We start from the raw sequence: 14,446 nt of genomic DNA, 5'->3' as shown, positions 1-14,446 counted from the left end.
CCTCTTTTCTATATGCTTCTTTAAAAGACATGTAAAAACCGAGGCTAGCAGAATCACATCCCAAAAATATTTTTTTCCGATTGTAGTGTAAAATAATTATTAGTTTATTGTGTTACAGATGTGAGTTTAGAGTTCCTAGCTATTAGTACAGTACAGGAGAGTATAACCCATTGATGAAAGAATACCCACCTTATTGTTTTACAATCAACTACCTACCACACAACGCTGCTGTCACCGCCTTCATCTAAGTCGATCTCCTCCATCTCGGCATCTCCCATCTGAGGTGGGGAACTATACCCTACTCTAATGCATTCTCTAGACCCACTAGAATGAAAGATACACTTATTGACAAGGACATTCACTCTTTCCTCCTGTCATATAACTCCACACACTACGTCAACCTAGACAATCTAGGCCAAATCCAAACAATTCCTTTAAACCCACATCGTGACCCAGACCTAACTCCAATACTATAAACATGACCAACCTTAAGCGAGTGCCCATCACACAGACTACCTCAGCTGGCACCAATCCATACCTGAAATGCATGCTTTTCAACTGAATATCGGCAGTGAAACATGCAGCAGACGTTTGTCACCTTATCCTTGCACAGAAACTTGACCTCCTGATGCCCTACCAAAACCTTGCTAAATTACCCCTCTGGACCAATCCTGGACACCCAAGTCCCACCTAACAACAACATCATTACATTGAACAGAGCTAATAGATCAGGGGGTGGCATCGCCTGTATACACCATATGTCTCTTAGTGAAACCGGCTCAAACCGTGGTTCTATCTTCTTGTGAATACCAATGCTTAGATAGAAGTAACAACAAGCCTATGTGCAAACTGCATGCTATTTACCATCCACCAGGTGACAACCCCTCATTTATCAAAATAAATTATGGAAATAATCTCATCCCAACATGGAACAACATTGTTCCCAGGTCTCCCTTATAGACTTCAACCTCCACTGGAATAACCCAGTAGGGAATAGCCTCAAAGACATCCTAGTGGACCTCAACCGAATCCAAATCTGCTACAGTCCCATCCACATCATGATTGTGAACTTGCACCTAATCACTTTTAAGGCCAATTCCATGCAGCTTGAATTGTTCGTCCCCTGTGACTGGACTGACCACCACTGCATCACTTTCCACATCTCAGAATGTCTGATTACAAAATGGACTCAACTAAACTAAAGAAACATGCGAAACACAAACCTGAATGAAATGTTATTCCTCAGCAATAATGTCTTGCCTCCTTCTGCAGACATGTGTGATGTCCATGACCTCACAGTCCATTATAACAATTCCATGGTAAACATTCTTGACATGATTGCCCCACTACAATTAAAAAGAATTTCCACCAAAGACTCCAAACCATGGTTTGATGGCAGCCTAAATGCTGATAGACTCAATCTGAGATTAGCTAAACGCTTGTGGAGTTTCTTACCATTCCTCGGTCACCTTTAGCACCTGAGATTGATGAGGAGCATCTACAACAAATGAATCAGAAGTGCGAAATTGAATATGTTTAGAAATCAACTAGATAAAGGCAGAAATTGCCCCAAAAAACTGTTCGAATTGGTTAAACTACAATCCAATAGTCATCCCAACCTTCCCACAATAGGGTCTAGTCTGCTGCCAAACTGCGAAGAATTTGCCTCCTTTCTTGAAAAGATGAAGAAGATTGAAAGTGATTTGCAATCAACAATGGGCCACTTTCCAGTCTTCCTTATATCAGATACCCACCCCTGACCCACTCCAAACCCCTCGACCACTCCCCAAATAGAAACGGTTCTTGGAACAAGTTCAAAACTTTTGACAAAGTTTCCATCCACAATATTCTTACAGTACTTAAACCCTCAAACCACTTCAGGGATCCACTACCTGCGAATTTCTTCAGTAAGATGAAGAATTCTATACTTCCAATTTGAGCAAAGATAGTCAATGCCTCCTTATTTCCAAGCATGATCCCAGGTTGCCTAAAGTCAGGGCAGCTAACTCCTATTTTGAAAAAAAAACCACAGCGGACCACAAGGACCCCACCAACTTCTTCCCAATCGCCAAATTCCAATTCTGGCGAAGCTCCTCGTGAAATGTGTTCATATCCAACTTTGTAACCACATAGATAAATTCCATCTCCTTGACCAGTTCCAATCTGGCTTCAGTCAGGGTCTCAATAATGAAGCGGCCCTTATACACATAGTTGATGACACATTAAAAATGCCGGGTTAGGATGAATCTTGCCTTCTTGATTCTGTCCAACATGACAGCCTAGACCTTCTAGAATAGAGGCTGGATCTATCTGGGTCTGTTTTAAACTGGGTTGCATCATTTCTGTGCAGTAGAATGCATAGAATCAAGGTCAATCAGTCCCGGTCCAATTCTACACCAGTCACACTAAGGGGTACCACAGGAGGTCCACGCACTTGCTCCAACCTGTTCATGTAGCCTTTAACTGAAATTTTGAAATCATCTAGCATCCACTATCATATATATGCTGATAACACCCAACTGTACCTGAAAATCTCTTCCCCCTGAGGATATCACGTCCCCCAACACAACTCTTTTCAAACCCAAAACTGACTGACCTCCAACCTCCTCAAACTAAACACTCTCAAAACACAATTCCTCCTGATCGCCCCACCCAAGCTGTCTCCCGTTATTGAAGAATATTTGAAACAAAAACTGCTTTTAATTGCGTACCACAAATCATAGCTTCCACAAGATCACTGGAAATAACACTAGATAGGAGGGTGAACATGCAGGATCACATCCGCACTGCCACCAGAGGAGCGAACTTCCAAATGAGCATCTTGAGAAAAATTAAACCCTCTCTCCTCCCTGATGACTTCAAGTCTGCTGTTGAAGCCCTAGTAATCTCCAGGTTGGATTATGGAAGTGCAACCCTCTGTGGTTTACTGAGATACAAGCTGGCTCCAATAAGGGTGTCTCTTAACTCTGCGGCAAGGCCCATCACAGGATCCAAAAGAAACAACTACATCTCACTGGATTTGAAGTCTATAAACTGGGTCCCATATAAGACTAGGATTCAGCCAAAAATTGCCTGCATAACCCACAAAGCCCTACACATCAACACCCGACTGTACCTTGCACAAAAATTGGAGTTATCTGGCGACTGCAGGTCCCCTAGAAGCACCAACACTCTATTGCTGAAGCCGCAGAAAGTTCATAAAAAGGAAACCTACAATTGTGCTTTCTGAGGCATTGCCCTGAAAATTTGGAACTCCTTGCCCCCTGAAACCAGACTGAATTCCTCAACTGTGGCTTAAAAAAAAGAAGTTAAAGCTTACTGATAAATACTTTTCTGAACTAAAATTCCCATAACTGTACCCTCCGGACCACTCTATGGAGCTTTCTCCTCACCCATGCTTACTACTTCCTATCTATGCTCCTGCTTGTTTATATATCTGCCTGGTCCATTGGGGGGGATTGGTGTTGGGGGGGGGGGGTTCTCCCCCCTCTCCTTGACTGTGGGACATCCAGTTTCGTTCTTGAATTTGTTGTTTATTTATTTATCTGTTTCTTTTCCCTGACTATATGTAAAGCGCTCTGATACCCACTTGGGTCATGTTAGTGCTATATAAAACTTTATAAATACATTTTCCAGTTATGTAAATAATATAGCCTCCCATGACTGGTAAAGACAAAATGCGATTGAGAAAACAGGAAACCTGGTGTGGAAAATCCTAGACTATTTTATATTTGTTTTCTATCTGCCAGCTGTTGCTTGAAAATAAGGATAGCACGTTGTGAACAGTGAAGAATTTGAGCCTGTGATCTGACTTGGCGGGCATAGGTGCTCAGGGCCTTGGGCTTAGATTTCATCACCAGACTTTGACCCAGAAAAAGAGAAAGGTAAAAAAGGGAGACGACAGAAGAGAAGGATAGGGAAACCGTGCCAAAGATAGAAAACTGAGATCAAAAAGAATCTACAAAAAATAGAGGCAGGAATATGTACTCCAAAAAGAGACGTGGTGGATTAAAGATTAGGCAGTCTTGCTATTGTGTTATTTTGTCATGTAGCAGCACCAACAGCAGGCTCATATGAGAACTTGGGGTCCATTCACTTATGTGTATTTCTCTAACCATATTAAACACTGCTTGTGACTATATACTGAGTTGCTTGCAAGTTATGTAACTGATAGAAGATACTGTTGAAGGGGTTAAACGACTTTGGAAAGGTGTTAGTGATGAGAATGCAGACCAATGCAAAGAAAGCTTTACATGCCTCAGTGGCCCTGCGACTCAGTCGGGCCCCACCCTCAGGGAGCCACCCACCCAGCCCAAGGCCTAGGATATTCTGAGGCATAGAGTGACAGGGCCCCTCCCAGAGTTCTACAGCTCCTTTTACAGTATGCCACTCTGGACAAAGCATTCCAACCCTGCTCGGAAAGAGCAGGGCTGGGCTCCATTCCTTTTGTTTTTCTTTCTTCTGCTTTCCACAGTAGCCCTGCTGTGTGTGTGTGGTTGTGGCAGAGCATGCTTTGCAGTGCCTGGAAAATGTCTAATAGAATTTTTGCACTCTCCAATATTTCTTTTAGTGTTTTTTCTTTTTGGTATCCGTCGGATTGGTTTACATTGAGTGTCCTTAGCCTCAGACCTTTTTCCACCTGATTTTTATTTGGATATTAAATCTCCTCATAATGTAAATCGTAGACTGTGTGGCCATAGCGTCCAAGCCTGACAACCGAACCTGTAATCAGATTAACCTGAATCCCTAGGGGTGTGCCCAGAGCCGGACTGCCTTTGTTTTCCATTCGCTAGTCCGCACTATTATTCTTACTGCGAGTGCTTGCATTTCTATTGAATTCTGACTTGTCCTTTCTACCAGAGATCAACACAATGGGTTAGTATTTTTAGAATCGTGTCTCTGCACTTAGAAAACAATCTTCCTTTTATTCCTAAGGGTATATTTGCTGTCATAGAGATTCTGTGTATTGAATACAGCAGTGCGCGTTACCTGGCTCTCTCACTGAGACTTAGAAGTACAAATGCCTTCAATTCAGCCCAGCATTCTGTCAAATCCGTCTACATCTCCGTATTTAGTACATTAATTTCTGGTCCGGTATCACTAGGAGAATGAGCCACAATACTCGATTTGCGATCCGCTGAATACTGTGTTTCCATGAAAATAGATTTTATATTTATTTCTGGTTCTGTTTTGAAGAGCTCTACTGCCCTTTAAGCCAGGCTTGTGCTTTTAAAAACAGCAAAAAAATCTGAAACGCGGGAAAAGTAACAATAATCATTTTTCTGAAATAGAGGAAAAGAAAAAAGAGTTTAGCACCCCCACAGAGTTGCACAGAATGCATTGTTCTCGGCCATTGGGTCTTCTTTACATCTCCGTACTCGCCCACATTAAGGGGCCGATTAGGATGGCGGACGAATCGCCACCGCCATGCAGGCAGTGGCGATCCGTCTACGTCCGCCAGCAATTTGCCCCCGCCATATTACAATGGCGGGGGGACAGCGGCGAACGGAAAGACCGTCCGCCGCTTTTCCGCCGTGGTCGCCTTGCGACCGCAGCGGAAAAGGTGTAATATGGTGGCGGTGTCTATCAGACACCGCCAGCCATATTAGGATGGGCTTCAGGATATGCTTTTCTGTGGCAGCAATGCCGTTGCGGGCCCCCAGGGTGGAGAGGGGGTCGGGGGTGCACATGGGGTGTACCTATGGTACCCCCCAGCATACCAATGTACAACATGACAGGCACCGCGCGGTGCCTCATGTTGTGCATTGAAATGTACAACGGGCATTTTTAGCATTGCGACGGGTGGTGCTGAGAGCACCGCCCGCCACAATGTTAAAAATGCTGGATCATTATTGCTATGGCGGGACCGCCGCACACGTGGCGGACGGTCCCGTTTCCACTGGGATGGCGGACGGACAAAATCAGTCCACCATCTTAATGGACCCCTAGGTTGGGAATGCTCTGGATAAAAAATAAAAAACATAAAACAAGACGTCATTATCTCCGCTCTGCCTCTGGTGTATTTACTAGACTCGTAGAGCTTGTTTTCACCCAATCAACGTTTCTTCTGCAGATGTGTAAATAGGCCCTCCTCATTTTGTAATTTGTAGCATAGATTATAACATAAATTACATTTGGGCTTCCAGAATTAGGGGCCATGGACCATCTCTACTATTCTGTGCTGGACACACAGCATTCTTTAAAATAAAACCTCCAGAGTAGGCTAGTTTCAAAGTCTGTCTAGTTTGGGAAGAGAAACGCTTCAGAGAATGATCCTCATTTAGAATGATTATTATAGACAGCTTCCATTGGAAGACTCTTTCATGAACAACCAGATTGAAATCCGGTTGGGCACTGCTGTGATAATATTATAATATGTAACATTGGGTAACAAAATTAGTCACCTGGGGAAGTGCCTCGCTTCCCCTTTCTTCCCACGTCTTTCCCGGGTCTTAGGAGACCAGAGATTGGTGTCGGGAGAACGGTCTCAAGCACCCCTTTTCACCTGTCCCGAGCTTCCACAGACCTGAGGGAGGCATGAAGAGACGGGCAGCGCTGTCCACTGTTGTGCAGCTTTTTCTGTGGACCGGTGCTAAGAGTAGAAAACAGAATCACTGTCTGCATGGAGCCCACTCCTCTGGGAAGTCATAGATGGAAGGAGGTGAGGTATTTCTATTGACAATTTGATTTGGTGGGGAAGGGTTATTTGGAGACGGTGATGGGTGTGGTAAGCAGGAGAACAGTTTTTGTTTATCATTTGAAGAGTTGGTCATGTTATGTGTAGCTCCCCCATTCCTTCTCTGCCGCTGACTGTATGTTGTAAGCAGAGGCAGATGTTTTGGGGGGCCATATATAACATAAAATTATAGAAGGATAAACAGTGAACAAGAAAGCTAAGCAGTGAACGAGACGTGATTTTAAGGTGCATGCTCTGCTCTGCCAAGCTTCTTGTAACTGCTCTGTGTGGGTGTGACTCCTCCCACACATTTGATTGACTTTTGCGTGCGTCTTTCTTCAATGAAAGCACGCAAATGGATGAAACGTGGGTGCATGTCCTACCTCTTTTAAAATGTTCACTCCCACGGAATTTTTCCTGCGGGAGCGAGCAGCGGTGCGCAAGGCACCAGCTGCAGTGCCTCCTTGTTTATTTCCCACTTTCACAACGTTTCCCTCCCCCAACCATTCCATGTTTATGGCTTCCTTTCCCCGCCACCATCTTTCACGACCACCTCCTCGCCCCAAGCCTGCAGGCCATCTCACCACAGCTGAAATATTGGATCATCCACCAGATTTAGGGTTAGCCGCCCAGCACGCAGCATTCCAAAATCAGCACCTTCAAATGTCATAGCTGAAATCAAAAACTGCTTTTTCTATATTCTGTGGTGGGTATTCTTAACCATGCAGTAAATAGGGCATGTGCCCAAGAACCAAAGTGAAGACAACCGCGGTCGACTTTCAAAGCATATGTTAAAATAAACCATGTCTCACCCTTGGATGTCCAGCACGCACGCCGCGAGCCTTGGCCGCAGGAGCGGCAGGATGATGATCCTCTGCTGTGACCTGATTGCCATGGTGTTGCTGCTGCTGGCTCGTGCGCTTCTAGTTCAGCGCGATCCAACCGCGTGCATCTAGTAGTCTGGTGCTAGCAGTTGGTTCACCAGTGCCTGAGTATGCCCCGCTGAGGTGAAGCCAGCAGGAATGGTGTTTGTGACAGTCTGTGAGGTGTGACCCGAATAGTCACCCCAAGCAAGAGAGGGAGAACTACCCAACCCTTGCATTTCTGCCAAAAGTCAGAGAGCCTTCTTCCTGAACCGCGTGTCTGTGCAAAGGTCGATTCAGAATACGCATGCAGGCCGAACAGAAGTAGAAACCGAAATCAACAGCATCAACAATACTGTTAAAATGAGCCCACACTACAATAGGCCACCATTAAAATAGGGCTCGGGAATATGCTTCGGTCAAGGCAGCCCATCATGCTGTGAAAGCTAGCAGCCCCCGTTTTGCAAGTCTATTTGAGCTAGCATGCTCTGTGATATGTGAGTGATGTAATAATTTCCCATTTTCCAGCCCCATATTTACCTTCTTTTTTTCAGTTTTTTAATTGTACATCACAAAAATGTGTTGTCTCAAATTTAAAGTGATCGATAGATTTAATGCTTCACAATAAGAGACAAATTGCATATGTTAACAAGCATTTGCCTTGCAATAGGTCTCACCTTTACGTAAGTTTTATCTAGTGGCATTGTAAATAACAATTCCTATTATTTTAGTTTTGTAAAACATAAAGGAAAGGCATTGTCATTTACAATGCCAATACATTAAACGCGCGTAAATGCGAGACCTTTTGCATTGCAAAAGCTTGTTTCACTAATGGTTCCTGAGTGACATTATAGACAACTCAAGCTTTGCTCTCATTGACTTTATGATAACACTCAGTGATTGACATAGTTACCCATCCATTTAATTCTATATGTTGAGTACCCTGATTATGATGTCTCAAAGTGTGATATGTTCATGATATTTTCTTGCAGAACCAGACGAAAAAGTAGGCTTTAGGAGTGATGTTTTTAAAGCATTAGCACGAGTCGCACAAAGCTATAAAGAGACGCCAAGATTCTCCCACTGTTCTTCCTAGTCAAAAATATTCATTTGCAAATGTCTTTCAGGGAACATATGACATAACAAGATATAGACTAATGTGATGATTATGAAAACATATTTGTACAGTTTATTAAATCTTATCTTGTTTTACAGCGGTCATTGCTGGTGGAGTTATTGGCTTCTTGTTTGCAATTTTCCTGATCTTGCTATTGGTGTATCGCATGAGGAAGAAGGATGAAGGCAGCTATGACCTCGGGGAGCGTAAACCATCCAGTGCAGCCTACCAAAAGGCACCAACTAAAGAGTTTTATGCATAGAGCGCCAACCTAGTGTCTCTATTAATGAGATCACTGAACTTTTTTTAAATAAAGCTTTTGCATACAATATTGAAGATATGTTTTCATTAAGGGACCAGTACGGCCCTTTATGATAAAATCCCATTGTATTTAAAACTTTTTCATGTATTCTTTTGAAAACGGTGTAAAATTCACACTTTTAAACGTCTGCATTGTTCTGTGAATAGCAGTGGCAACTATTAAGTTAAAAGGCCATTGAGGTTCACTGGAAAACAAACTTCATGCATAAATATAAAAATTACAATAGAAATAATTTTTATCTTGCAGTTCTATGAAAGTTGTTTAATTGTGTCAGCATGTTAAATTCATTTTATTTCATTAATTTATCTTTTTCCAAAAAATAGAATGCCTTTTCTGTAGTAGTCATGTTGCAATTTGTCTTCGGTTCATTCAGATAATAATATCTTATTGTAAATGTGTTTCTTTTCAGCTGTGTGGACTCTAGCCTCTTCTTTCTCTCATTCTTTTGCCTCCTTTCCTTCAGTCCATTTTACACATTGCTTTGTTTCTCTGTGTCGCATCAGGCACATTTGCTGCAACCGGTCTATGTGTATAACTGGATGATTGTTCCGAACAAACTGCGTAGTCGTGTTCTTACCAAGCGAATCTTATTTAAGAAAGATTTGATGTAAGCTACTGGCAAGCCGAAGCAAACCCAAAGACTCTTAACAGTATTCTGAGAAGTTACTGCGGATTTTTATGGCCACTTTTCGAGTTAATTTCTTTCCAGGTTGAAGGTACGAGTAGGGGTTTTAAAAACCCGTTTTGTTCTTAAAAATGAATTTAAGTTGTAAAAGTCCTTTGAAGCCTTTTAAGTGCCTATGATTCTATGTAACTTGTTTCAGACTTGTATTAATACGTGTATAACAGTAAAAAAAAAAGTTGGTATTTTATAAGCACAGACAATTCTAATGGTAACTTTTGTAGTCTTACATCCATAGACTTAAATTGTAATTTGGGAACATAAACACTACTGAATAAAACAAGTGGCCTAATATTAAATGATGTATTGGCATGCCTTTTTTATGTAACCATCTATGTTTGATTGACAGCTGTACCTTCCAAGGTGCTTGCGCGCCCAAACGCGCACAGAATACATTTATTAATGCTGGGATCTGATCCTCGAAACTAGAGTCCAAAGGATTGCACTAGGGGCCAATTCATGATCCCACTTGGGACTCAGTTGCATGGCTTCCCTGCAGAAGCTGGGCACACTGTATTCGCCGGTGCAGTAAACTGTGCATGCCTAGGGAATGAGTCTGAGTGGCAGTGGAAAAGGATCTGCCCATTGCACAAATTGCTGGCTAGCAGCACATGAAATTCTGGAAGCTCCTATCGGTTTCCTAAGTTTGCTTAAGGATTTACAAATGGGTTGTGCGGAAGTCAGAATGAGGATGCATTCGCTTCCACTTCCCAGTCCTAACGTTGCACCTTCCTTGCTGGAAACAACTCTGCACAGTGGGCGACCTTTTTTTGATGTTTCAGTAACCCTACTACTTTAATGTGTGGCAATCCAGGTAATACTATTGGATGAGTTCAGAAATTCAAGAAGAACAGAACTGCTTCATTTGAATCGAAACTCAATACATATTCACGAAAATTGAGACTAACCAGGAGTGTGAAGTCTTCCCAAGACCCAAATGCTGCAACACTGTCCTTAGTCTCTCAGCTCGGCCCTTGTACTTATACAACAATTACTGTGTTGTTTCTATTCCAAGCTATTTTGTGCTACCATAGTGAGTCAATAGGTGCTTTGCAACAATTCTGGCATTGCCCAGGTACTATTAGAACTTGCTTTCCTAATACATGAAATACAGTGAAATAACACTTCCTGTCTAAGGATAGGTGTATGGTGAAAGGCACATAGCTTCTCAACATGAATCACTGCATTATCTCCACAGCACCAGTTGTTGATCAACAGATGCAGTGTAAAGTGACAATTTATCAAATCATGCTTTGTGCTCCATTGAATGTACTGACTTCTTCACATGTTTAGCTTCCTCCCACTTATTCACTATTTTCCAGAGAACAAAAGTTTTATGTTTTCCTTTTTAGTGCAGGGATGTTGCAGACTTTAAGACTGACTATTGGATATTTAGAACTGGCAGTGTGCCTCAGCTTGGCTAACATTGTGAATAATACAAGTAAACAATGCAAGGGTTACTCACCTCGTTTTGGCAGTGACATAATGGCATCATGAGTTGGAATACTCCCACCTGACCACAGTTCTGTAGACATAGTAGGGTTTAAATAAAAAAAACTTACCATGTATTTAGTTACCAGAAGCAATTGCAGCTCACATCACTGCACATAGTATGGGCAATGTGGACATATACATTCAATAAATAGGCCTAATGTAAGCTTCTTTACTTTTTTTTTTTTTACAAAAGAACTGAGATTCTCCAGCATTGGATTTTTTGTAGATTCATATGCTTGAATTATTCCCCATTGTCGAGCTGAGAGTCCCAGAGTAACTTTAAAATATCAGTACACAGCTTCTACTTGTCTAAAGACTTTTTACAGTGCCTCTTTAGTAGTCCAACCATCTTACTTGAAGAGATACAAACATCAGACTGTGAGGTAAGAATACACTGAATTCCTGTCCTCTGGAGGCCATCATAGGTCAGATTTTACCGCATGTAGTCTGTGAAGAAGCCCCTGTACAAAGCTGTCAGAGAAATTTTGATGGACTTCATTATTCAGAAAGTCAAGTCTTCTTTGGGTAACTTTTCCAATCCAAGTTGAAAATTGAAAGGCTGTTTCTGGGATTTGTTTTGCCCACAGAACAACCACCAATTCTCTACTCCAATCTTTGCTCTTTCCTTCTCACTCTGAATCCCCCTCCAAAATGTAGGCATCCTCATGAAACCACCATATTCTACATCACCTTCCAACCATTCTACTATCCCCGTCATCTCTTTTCTCTTTCCTACAATACAAGCCACTTTCCTTCTGTTCCACTTCTGCCCATTTTCACCATGTGCTGTTGTTGCACATTACTCTCGTCAAGTGGTTCAGAAACTTTGCTGGCTCCATCGTCATTCCTACCCAACAACTTTCACTCTGATGTATGTGAATTAATGGAAAACAAAAACTGAGAAACCCCAGTGGAGGAAAAATCAAATCATGGAAAACGAATTTTAAAGAGAGACAATTTTATGGAAATACAAAAAAATTAAAAACATTTTAAAGGAAAGGTAATTTTAAGGAAATCCAACATTACATTAAACTTGGGTGGAGTCTAGGACTACTGTGGGGTTTTTGGGTTCCGGGTTGGGTTATGCTTAGGTTAATGAGTGGGTATTAGGGGTCAGGAATAATTGGTGTTCGGCCATTAAAAGGGGTTTTTAGTGTTCAGAGATGGGTGGAGTGCAGGGGTGGTGAGGGTTTTTTAGGGTTTACGGATGAGTGGCGTTTAGGTGTGTGATGTGTTTTTAGGATTCAGGGCTGGGTGGAGTGTAAGTTTGTCAAGAGGTTTTAGGGTTCATAGATGGGCAGAGTTTGGACTGGTGAGGGTTTTTATGGTTCAATTATGGGTAGCGACTGGGGTGGTGAAGAGTTTGCAGGATTCAGGAAGAGGTGAAGTATAGTATGGTGAGGGGTTTTAAGGATTCCGGGATGAGTGAAGTTTAGATGTAGGAAGGGTTTTTAGGGTTCAGGGATGAGTAGTTTAGGGTGATGAGTTCTTATGGGTCATGGATGGCTGGTGTTTAAGGGTGGTGAGGATTTTATTAGGGCTCGGATGGGTGGAGTTTGGGTTTGCTGAAGTGTTTTAAGGAGTATGGGATGGGTAGGGTTTAGGCATAGAATGGTGTTTTTAGGATTCCGGAACTGGTGGAGTTAGAGGTAGTGAGTGATTTTATGGTTTAGGGATGGTGTATTTTTGAAGTAGAAAGGGCTTTTAGGCTTTAGGGATGAGTGTGGTTTAGGTGTGGTGAGGGATATAAGGGGGCAGTGATTGATGGTGGTTAGGTGTTGTCAGGGGTCAGCAATGGATGGTGTTTATGCGTGGTGATGGATCAGAGAATTAAAAGCATCTATAGTAATTGTCTGATAATGTAAATGATATAAATATGAATTAATGTTCCCCTAACGTGAAACACTGTAATAAAAACCTCCTATAAAATTGTTTGTGAAAGTAAGACCCGCAAACATTGCATTAGCATTAAATATTAATCATTCAAAAACCAATTTTGACCAAAAAACTTTCTATGAATTGGTTTCTACGAAAAGGTAAATGCCATACATTCTGAAAATTCCATTAAACAGTTTAGATGAAATGGTTTCTCAGTAGTGGTATTACATAAAATTGTTTTGCTATGAAATCACAAACAACCCGTTCATCAGTACACACAAACTATCTGCCACCATCTGTCTCACAAATACTTTGTCTTTGCTGCTCTACCTCCATACTCTCAATCGGTGTCAGCCATCACATTAGCTTTATGTGATGTGGCAAGCGCACTCCATTTCATCCAACTTGTTTCTCACATTCATCCTGTATCTGATAGTTCTTTTGATTGTGCTCTCGACCAAACGGTAATTTTGCAAACCAAAGGTCAGGATGAGGCCACTAAGGTCCTTGTGTGGCCTGGGCCACACAAGGACACACAGGGGGTCAAACATCGAGATTTTCAAAGGGGACAACGAGAAGAGCCGTACCGCGAAGAAGGCGACAAAAGATACAAAAAAAAGGTGGACGAAGTAAGAAACCCTCACCCGTCAGAAGCCAAGGGCCCCGAAAAGAAGGTGCAAAGGGCAACCCATGCGTCAAAGAAAACGACGACCGAAGGTCAACAGTGATCAAAAGAAACTCACAGATCCCACCCCAGGGATACAGACAAGGGAAGATAATGGAAATTGACAAAGGCAGGTGCCGAACAAGAGGCCGCTAAGGAAAAGACCACACCTTCGGAGGCAGAATCCACCAGACCCAAGAAGGGAATCTCCCCAGCCTCAAGACACCAAAAGGGCCCTCGAGGTGGTGAAAAAGAGATGCCTGGAAGCCAAAATGGCGGCACTCCGTCAACGAAAAAAAGGAGTTCAATGGGTCACTGAATGAATTCTGGTTGAACCCGCTGCAGCCAAAAACGCAAAAGAGGAGGAAGATATCCTCGAAGCTCCGGTAACCCTTGAACCTCGCAAAGAGGATGTCTAAGAGGAGCTCGACGCTCCAGAATAGGAGAGAGCCCCGTAGCCTTTCAAGGACCTCAACACAGCCCAGAAATGGTCTGTAGCTATCCCTCGAAGGCTTCGCCACCAGACAACATAAACTTGTACAACTGCTTCATCAAGAGAGCAGCTGATACCTTCCAGGTTCCCTTAGAGGAGGAACAAGGAGACTCCTGCTTCCTCCTAGAGACTTTGACACCATCCGCCATGGGGACACAATACCTCCCAATGCTGCCAAGCATCCTGGATCAGGGCAAGGAGGCTTTCAAGTAACCTGTCTCAACAAAGGGGGTAACCCCAAGAGTGGAGGAAAAATA

At 42.6% G+C, this 14,446-nt stretch overlaps 1 protein-coding gene across 1 annotated transcript in view; it reads left to right on the top strand.

Annotated features, from left to right (window-relative positions):
• Positions 1-9,959, top strand: part of SDC2 (syndecan 2) — a 225,274-nt gene extending 215,315 nt beyond the window's left edge. The window contains exon 5 of the mRNA XM_086966034.1: positions 8,755-9,959. Within this exon, the coding sequence (XP_086822160.1) occupies positions 8,755-8,918 (164 nt within the window). The 3' untranslated portion in view covers positions 8,919-9,959. The remainder of the gene's footprint in view (positions 1-8,754) is intronic.
• Positions 9,960-14,446: the final 4,487 nt, after the last annotated feature.

This window comes from Lissotriton vulgaris, chromosome 4_1 (genome assembly GCF_964263255.1).
Source record: "Lissotriton vulgaris chromosome 4_1, aLisVul1.2, whole genome shotgun sequence".
NCBI lineage: Eukaryota > Metazoa > Chordata > Amphibia > Caudata > Salamandridae > Lissotriton > Lissotriton vulgaris.
This window is presented reverse-complemented; position numbering and strand designations above follow the sequence as displayed.